The sequence below is a fragment of the Oreochromis aureus genome, linkage group 8, assembly GCF_013358895.1.
Source record: "Oreochromis aureus strain Israel breed Guangdong linkage group 8, ZZ_aureus, whole genome shotgun sequence".
NCBI lineage: Eukaryota > Metazoa > Chordata > Actinopteri > Cichliformes > Cichlidae > Oreochromis > Oreochromis aureus.
The window spans coordinates 7,157,946-7,166,622 of NC_052949.1; the positions used below are offsets into that span (position 1 = coordinate 7,157,946).

Consider the following 8,677-nt stretch of genomic DNA (forward strand, 5'->3'; position numbering starts at 1 on the left):
CTGGATCTTCGTTGATGCCTCATTCAATTCAATTCAGTTTTATTTATATAGCGCCAAATCACAACAACAGTCACCTCAAGCCGCTTTATATTGTACAGTAGATCCTACAATAATAGATACAGAGAAAACCCAACAATCCTATGAGCCCCTATGAGCAAGCACTTTGGCGACAGTGGGAAGGAAAAACTCTTTTAACAGGAAGAAATCTCCAGCAGAACCAGGCTCAGGGAGGGGCGGGGCCATCTGCTGCGACAGGTTGGGGTGAAAGAAGGAAAACAGGATAAAGACATGCTGTGGAAGAGATTAATAGCAGGTGCGATTCAATGCAGAGAGGTCTATTAACACGTAGTGAGTAGGAGAGGTGACTGGAAAGGAAAAACTCAATGCATCTTGGGAGTCCCCCGGCAGCCTATGTCTATTGCAGCATAACTAAGGGAGGATTCAGGGTCACCTGGTCCAGCCCTAACTATATGCTTTCGCAAAAGGAACGCGTTTAAGCCTGATCTTAAAAGTAGAGATAATGTCTGTCTCCCGAATCCAAACTGGAAGCTGGTTCCACAGAAGAGGGGCCTGAAAACTAAAGGCTCTCCTCCCATTCTACTTTTAAATACTCCAGGAACAACAAGTAAGCCTGCAGTGCGAGAGCGAAGTGCTCTAATAGGGTGAAATGGTACTACAAGGTCATTAAGATAAGATGGGGCCTGATTATTCAAGACCTTGTATGTGAGGAGCAGGATTTTGAATTCAATTCTGGATTTAACAGGAAGCCAAAGAATGGGAAGCCAATACAGGAGAGATATGCTTTCTCTTTCTAGTCCCTGTCAGGACTCTTGCTGCAGCATTTTGGATTAATTGAAGGCTTTTCAAGGGAGCTTTTAGGACTTCCTGATAATAATGAATTACTGTAGTCCAGCCTGGAAGTAATAAATGCATGAACTAGTTTTTCAGCATCATCCCACATGTGGGACTAATAAAGGTTATCTTATCTTATCTTATCTTATCACTCCGAGGACAGGATATTTCTAATTTTAGAGATGTTGTGCAAATGGAAGAAGGCAGTCTTACATATTTGTTTAATATGTGCATTGAAGGATATGTCTTGGTCAAAAATGACTCCAAGGTTCCTCAGAGTGTTACTGGAGGCCAAGGTAATGCCATCCAGAGTAAGAATCTGGTTAGATACCATATTTCTAAGATTTTCAGGGCCGAGTACAATAACTTCAGTTTGATCTGAATTAAGAAGCAGAAAGTTAGCGGCCATCCAGGTCTTTATGTCTTTAAGACATTCCTGCAGTTTAACTAATTGGTGTGTGTTATCTGGCTTCATAGATAGAGCTGCGTGTCATCAGCATAGCAGTGAAAATGTATACCATGTCTTCTAATGATACTGCCTAAGGGAAGCATGTATAATGTAAACAGAATTGGTCCTATCACTGAACCTTGTGGAACACCATAGTTGACCTTAGTGTGTGAAGAGGACTCTCCATTTACATGCACAAATTGGAGTCTATTAGATAGTCTTTTAGAGTCTATTAGATACATATGATACAACCCACTGCAGCGCAGTACCTGTAATACCTACAGCGTGCTCTAATAGAATATTATGGTCAACAGTATTGAACGCTGCACTGAGGTCTAACAGGACAAGCACAGAGACGAGTCCACTGTCAGAGGCTATAATGGAGACCTGGGGTTCCATTATCTTGTTTGTATTTTTATTAATTGATTAGGAATTTAAAAGTATAATAAAGAAATCACACATTAGTTCTTATGAATTCTTTATTAGGTTTATTTGATGTAGGATTAAATTGACAGCTTGTAAATGAGAAGAGACAAGGGGACTGGCCATCCTACCTGTGTCAGAAAAGAGCCGAAGTTAGAGCTGCTTACATTTAATCATTTGTCGATAACCTAAACATATGTGAAAAGAGAATTTGGAAAAGTACTCACCTATCCTGGTTGCTTCTTGCAGGATGTGGCGTAAAATAGTGAAAGCAGCTCAATCACCTGCTTAAGAGCTCCTGGAGCAGACCAGTGTGCCAGGTTAGGGGAGTATGGTTAAGAATGGTTTTAATTTAGATAGTAATGGTTGAAGCTTGAGTTATTGATTTGTTTATAGTGCGTGTTGGAAATATGTATATGTTTATTATGTGCTCTAATGTTATTGTATGTTTGTTTGTGTGGAGGGTTATGTTTTCATTTTGATTAGTTAATTAGTTAATCCCCATACTTGGGCTCGTCCGGATGCTCACCTGAATAGGTAGAGTATAAAAGGAAGCCATTTTGTTTTTAGTTGTTGGTGTTTGTGCTGTTAACATGTGCCTTCTTTAATAAAGTGCCAGTCCATGGATATATTTTATTCCAGTCTCGCGTCATATCATTGGAAGGAACCTATGACCGCCGCCAAAACTAACAGAGGCTATAAGAAGATCATTTGTAACCTTCACTAAAGCTGTTTCTGTGCTGTGATGAGCTCTGAAACCTGACTGAAAGTCTTCAAATAAGCCATTCCTCTGCAGATGATCTGTTAGCTGTTTGACAACTACTCTTTCAAGGATTTTTGATATGAAAGGAAGGTTGGAGATTGGCCTATAATTAGCTAAGACTGATGGGTCTAGAGATGGCTTTTTAAGTAAAGGTTTAACTACAGCCAGCTTGAAGGCCTGTGATACATACATGCCGATTATTAGAGATAGGTTGATCAGATTTAAGATTGAAGCATTAATTAATGGCAGTAATTCTTTAAACAGTTTTGTAGGAATGGGGTCTAAAATACACGTTGATGGTTTGGAGGAAGTAATTATTGAAGTTAACTCAGAAAGATCAATTGGAGAAAAGAGTCTAAATGAATATCAATGGTATTTAAAGTAGCTGTAGATAATATTACGCCTGTGAGACGATTCTTGGTAATTTTTCTCTAGTGATTAAAATTTTATTTGAGAAGATGTACATGAAGTCATTACTTGTTAATGTTAAAGGGATGGTTGGCTCAACAGTGCTCTGACTTTTTGTCAGCCTGGCTACAGTGCTGAAGAGTAACTTAGGGTTGTTCTGATTTTCTTTAATCAGTGACGAATAGTAAGATGTTCTGGCTTTCTACGGAGGGCTTTCTTATAAAGCAACAAACTATTTCTCCAGGCTAAATGATCATCTTCTAATTGCAATCATAATCTGGTTAAAGGAACTTACAAGCTCCCCATTTTGATAATAAAATGTAATATTAACAATAAATTCACTTTGTTTGTACAAAGATAGACTCGTTTATTTAATAAAAATATATTTTAAAAAATGTTCATTTTGCTCATTATGAAGACAAAATTTTTACAAAATCTTGATCAGCATAGAAAAACAATCAAAACAAAATAAATATACAAACAACCAAGTAAATAAATAAATAAATTAAATACATAGACAAGCAGTTAAATGAACACAGCCGTCATCACAGACATGACAACAGACAGGTTTTAGTGGGCAGTGTGCAGAGACGAAGCCAGCTGTTCTGCTCTCATTAGATGGGCTTTGGTTTCCTTCCTGATCACCTCCCAGGCTTCAGCACTGTGACCCTACAGAAATACCAATATTAGTATTATTATTACTGAAATAAGTTATTCCATCTATTTATCTTAAGGATGATCTAAACCACAAATTAATGAGAATGATGTGATCTTACCATTTCCTTTAAGATATGATGTGAGAGTCTCTTAAAATACATGTGCAGCTTTGTGGTTTTCATCTTGTGACCGTGGCTCCCAATCTAATTTAATTACAAGCAAAATGACAATTAAGAATATGTCATGTCATGTAAAGTATCATATTCGAATGTACTAAAACCCAAACGAAAGTGAACTTACACAGGAGTGAAGCTCTTTAGCCTGTTTGTTGACAATATTGAGAAAGTTCCTCACTGTGCCGTCCTCCCATGATGCAGAGCTGTGATCCTCCTCAAACAGGGCAGCCACCTCCTCCAGAACCTGAACTGTGAAAACCAGTTTATCCTCAGCCTGGAAGAAGAAGATCAAACACAGACCACTTTAGAAATGCTTTAATAATAATAAGAGTGGATTTAAAAGACACAAGTAACCTGTCATAAGAGAAAATTATCTTTTTTTTTTCTTTCAATATTCAAAAGCTGAGGTTCACTTACTGATGATTTGGAAACCTGGCGGTACAGGTGATTAGGGAAGGCCACGGTGACCTCCACTTCAGTGGTGTTAGTGACGTTTTTAGCCTGAAACACATTGAGTGTTTTAGTCATCAGATGCTAAAGTGAAATAATTCTAAAAGTATTTAAATAACGAATCAACTAATATTAAAACATTAAAACACTTACCATGGTATCAAGTAGATTCAGAGTTTCTTCGTTGTGCTGTCTGAATTTATGATCCATCCATCTGCAGCTTAGCGAGGAGCCTTCAGTGGACAGAGCAAGAAACAGGCAAGCAAAGAGAATCCTGTTCAGCATTTTTAAAAGGTATAAACTTCCTTTGTATGAAGCAAATGTCTCCCGGTGTTCTGATGGAGCAGACCTGCAGCGCCAAGATTTATAGCAGAGCGAAAATATTTCATTTTCTATATACCTGGGAAACCCGCAGGTGGATAAGATATCCGAAGTTATAAGGGTTAAAAGTTAGTTGACATCATTATGAGGATTCCTGGAGATACACATCCATTTGAACACCTAAGAAACATGACGACAAACACAACTCACGACTGATGATTTTATTTGTAACCATAACGTGTATAGGTTTACCTTTTGATACTAAACAGTTAACGTGTTACAGGGATATTAATGCTGCTTTGAGGACATTTAAGTCTATTATGTCAAGAAACGGGCATGTGGCAGGCAGAGAGTGGACCCACATGCATGAATAGGTGACGAAACAAAACTGATCAGATCACAGGTCAGACATATGTTAACGATAACGTCATTGCAAGTACTACAGGTGCTGGATTGCTTTTCTTGTTTTGTTTTTTTTTTTGTTTTGCTGACGGGGGCTTTTTTCAATTATTTTTATTTCAGACTCATTCAGAATCGGAGCAGATGAAGACTCCTGGTTTGCCCTCCACTATTGGTCACATGAGGCCAACACAAATACATCACAACTGATTTACAAGTACAGCAGAAGTGCAAGCTGTTTAATAATGAACAAACTGCTAAAAAAGCTAAATGCAGGCCACATGAAATGATGCAATGATGCAATGAACCAAGGTAAATACACCTGCTCATCCATACCTGCGCCCATTCTTCACCCACGTGGCAGCCGCTTTCATTTTCCTCGGTAAAGAGAAAACAAATACCCAAAGTGGAAGCTGTAATTTACGAGTATCACCTATAGGCGGCGTAGAGTTTCTATTTGTAACAAGTGTCACCTGGCAGTTTGCTGGCTTCCGCCGTGTGATTGGCAGAGGAACTTTGAACAGGTAGTAGGTGTGTGAGGTGAGGTCAGCGCTCTTCTGTGGGAAGTTCCAGAGACAATTAACTCACTCTGGTGCGAGTGGGTATGTTGTTCGTGTGAAGTTTTAATGGTGTTCAAGCTCTAGATCGACTGCGCGCGATCGATATTCTGTTGTTGTGATGTCTCTGCAGTTAATTTTTTCTTTTTGGTTGATTTGTAATTTCTTTTGGTTAGTCCGTCCAGCCGTAAAGACTGTTATGAATGAAGGGCGGACTAACCTCTCTCGTTTTTATTTTTATCTCTTCCGTTTATTTATTTGTGCCACTTCCTTTTATAAATCCAGACTGCAGGTCACGCATATCGCTGATTCCCAGCTGTGCTGAGACCAGAACTGTTTGCAGTGCGTGCCCACTGGTAAATGGACTGTTGCAAATGGATTGCAGTGTCTCTAAACTGGGTGTGACGGTTTGCAGTGTAGTGTTATTTGCTCGCACCTTTGGTCTGATGGGTCTCATGTGCAGCTGGAATCTTAGTAAAATATGTTTTAAGTCCTGTCTGGGAATGAATGGGAAATGTATGTTTAATTGATGGAATAAATACATTATACATTTATCTCTTTGTCATTTTATTTGACACCTTAGTGCTTTGTTACATATTGTTGTAGACGCCACAAGACTTTCTGTTCTCCGTTCACAGCTCCTGCCCTGCTTTTCAAGACTTTTCATAACACACTGCAACTTATATGACCAGTAATCTATATTTGGCTTTTTATTTATTTCAGAACCTGAAAAAACAAACTTAAATCACTCTATACTCTTTTCTTCTCTTCTTTATTCAACCCTACTTGAAACTGAAAGCAAACGTGCGTAAGGTGCGTCAATGACGTTTGGTACACATCCGCTTTCATTCTATTTGATCATGAGTGACGAAAAACTGTGTTCGACGTTGGCTGTTTTCATTTTTTAACTTTTTTTTTTTTTTTAGAATAGAATAGAATAGAATAGAATAGAATAGAATAGAATATTCTTTATTGTCATTGCCACAAGTACAATGAAATTGAGAGATGTCTCTGATCAATGCAACATTCACAAAAATAAATACTTAAAAACTATGTTATAAAAAAACAAAAAACAAAAAACAAACTATGTTGTAAATACTGTAGAAAAAATAAAATAAAATACAATCTTCTCATACAGTAAATGCACCCAAAGCAATCCAGGCCTAATGCCACATACAGTCACTTGACATACGTCCTAGGTGATATATCACTCAACAATCAAACACTCAGTCAAAACTGCCATTAATGCCTTGCCCGCAAAGAAGGTGAATACTGCCTGCAAAACATTACTGTAAATCTCCAACCTTCAACTTTCCAATATAAAATAATGTAAGAAAGAATTTCGCATAAACAAAATGAAAATGATGTTATAAATCTTTTTGTTTTGTTTTTTTTGTTTTTTTTAACTTTCTAGTTGATTAGAAAATGAAATTCTTGCACTCTGCTATAAATGAAGCGCTGGAGGTTTGCTCCATCAGAACACCAGGAGACCTGAGAGTTTGCTTCACACTAAGGAAATTTCTACATTTTTCAAAAATGATCAGCAGGATTTTCATCGCTTGCCTGTTTCTCGGGATGTACAGTACGGGCTCCTCGCTAAGTTGCAAATGGATTGTAAAACATCCAGGCAACAAAATGAGTCAATTCAGTCTGTACAACGAAATAGCTTTAGGTCGACTTCATATGATGGTGAGTGCACTTCTTTGCATAATGTTTAATGTGGTATTGATTTAAATAGTTTGATTAGTTTCATGCATGTGATGTGTGTGCGTGTGTGATGCAGATTACTAACACCACTAAGGATGCTGAAATTGAGCACAACGTAGCTTTCCCTAATCGACTGTATCGCCAGACGTCCAAAGCAACAGTAAGTCATCCCTAACTTTTTACATAAAGTTGTTTCTTTTTTTGTTGGAAGAACTGAAAGTGTCGTGATGGCAAATCTACAAAAGTTTGTCTTTACCTATATATAGACTATAGCTATTAAAAGGGTCGTAGGGATTCTCTCCCACAGAGCCAATGGAGTTGTCTATTATCACGACTCTGTCATAACTCCTGTGTATAATTCAAGGACAAAAATACAAAGAACTCATTTTCAACCATTTATTCCTGTGCAAACTAAGATATATCTGGGGAAATTTTCATTGCTGTGTGGATTCATGTTCTTTGACTTTCTAAGCCATCCATCTTCAAATGTCACAAAAGTATTCCTATAGTAATCTCTTCTTCTTCTTCTTCTTCTTCTTCTTCTTCTTCTTCTTCCAGGCTGAGGATAAACTGGCTTTCACAATTCAGATTCTGAATGACCTGTTTGCCCTGTTTAAGAAGAATCGCAGCTCTGCACCATGGGAGGAGAACACAGTGGAGAACTTTCTCAATATTGTCCACAAACAGACTGAAGAGCTTCGCTCCTGTGTAAGTTCACTTTCATTCGTTTTTGTAATTTTACAATGAATTCAGTCTCTATTATGTAAAAGACCTGACAACTGTGAATAAGTTAAAGTGGTGAATGATTTATTTAAATATATTTTGTTTTATTTCTCTTGATTTACTTAGATTGGAAGCCACAGCAATACGACACAGAAGGGGCAACAGCTGTCTTTTAGGAGAGAAATGTATTTCGAGAGACTCTTAAATGAAATCCTAAAGAAAAATGTAAGCCTGCATTATTTTTACTGAGCCTGTATTTAGATATGACAGATATTTCACCTCTGGTATTTTAATAATGATAATATTGTTTTGTCTGTAGGGTTACAGTGCTGAAGCCTGGGAGAAGATTAGGAACATAACACAAGCCCATCTGAGACGATGTGAATTTCTCATATCTCCGAGAACTGCCCACTGAAAGTTGTCTCTCGGATACATATTTTTAAAAAGTATTTTTTAATTTATTGTTAAATTATATCTTAGTTGGTTTAATTTATTTATTGTATTTATGATATTTACACTATTATTTATTTTTAATATTTGTGTATTATTCATTTATTTATTTGTTTTGTAAATTTTCATTAAAATAAACTATTTCATATTATTTTATATCTTACATTGAATAATTATTATCTTATTTCACAAACTGAAATATGTTGACCTTTCTATTCCTGAAATATCCAGAATAAGGGTTATGCATTTATTTTTAATGAGTACAATCAAACATTAGAAACATTGTCCAGATTTATAAAGAAAGGGGTTTGATCCTTCACAAACGCTCTTATAACATAGAAAG

General features: G+C 37.0%; 2 protein-coding genes across 4 annotated transcripts in view; one reads left to right on the forward strand and one right to left on the reverse strand.

Moving 5' to 3' along the window:
* Window positions 1–3,384: 3,384 nt before the first annotated feature.
* The window catches only part of LOC120441527 (interferon a3-like), a 36,262-nt gene continuing 30,969 nt past the window's right edge, over window positions 3,385–8,677 (reverse strand). The window contains exons 1-6 of one of the 3 annotated variants that reach the window (XM_039616836.1): window positions 5,234–5,567; window positions 4,331–4,410; window positions 4,145–4,228; window positions 3,852–4,001; window positions 3,671–3,754; window positions 3,385–3,563 (exon numbers count right to left, since the gene is read on the reverse strand). In XM_039616836.1, coding sequence (XP_039472770.1) covers window positions 3,465–3,563; window positions 3,671–3,754; window positions 3,852–4,001; window positions 4,145–4,228; window positions 4,331–4,410; window positions 5,234–5,243 — 507 coding nt within the window. In that variant the 5' untranslated portion in view covers window positions 5,244–5,567 and the 3' untranslated portion in view covers window positions 3,385–3,464. Of the gene's footprint in view, window positions 3,564–3,670; window positions 3,755–3,851; window positions 4,002–4,144; window positions 4,229–4,330; window positions 4,463–5,233; window positions 5,568–8,677 lie in introns of those variants that run through there. The other 2 variants (XM_039616837.1, XM_039616835.1) reach the window with 2 other exon arrangements.
* Window positions 6,991–8,306, forward strand: LOC120441525 (interferon a3-like). Its single transcript, XM_039616832.1, has 5 exons — window positions 6,991–7,173; window positions 7,238–7,321; window positions 7,720–7,869; window positions 8,011–8,109; window positions 8,204–8,306. Exons 1-5 carry the CDS (start codon window positions 6,991–6,993, stop codon window positions 8,297–8,299), a joined length of 612 nt encoding a protein of 203 aa, XP_039472766.1. The 3' UTR covers window positions 8,300–8,306.

What these genes read in the sequence shown, in the direction of transcription:
- LOC120441525 (XM_039616832.1), top strand. Translation starts at nt 6,991, where the DNA reads ATGATCAGCAGGATTTTCATCGCTTGCCTGTTTCTCGGGATGTACAGT. An exon ending in GCCAGACGTCCAAAGCAACA is followed by an intron (nt 7,322 to 7,719) that starts GTAAGTCATCCC and finishes TTCTTCTTCCAG; the next exon opens with GCTGAGGATAAACTGGCTTT. An exon ending in ATGAAATCCTAAAGAAAAAT is followed by an intron (nt 8,110 to 8,203) that starts GTAAGCCTGCAT and finishes TTTTGTCTGTAG; the next exon opens with GGTTACAGTGCTGAAGCCTG.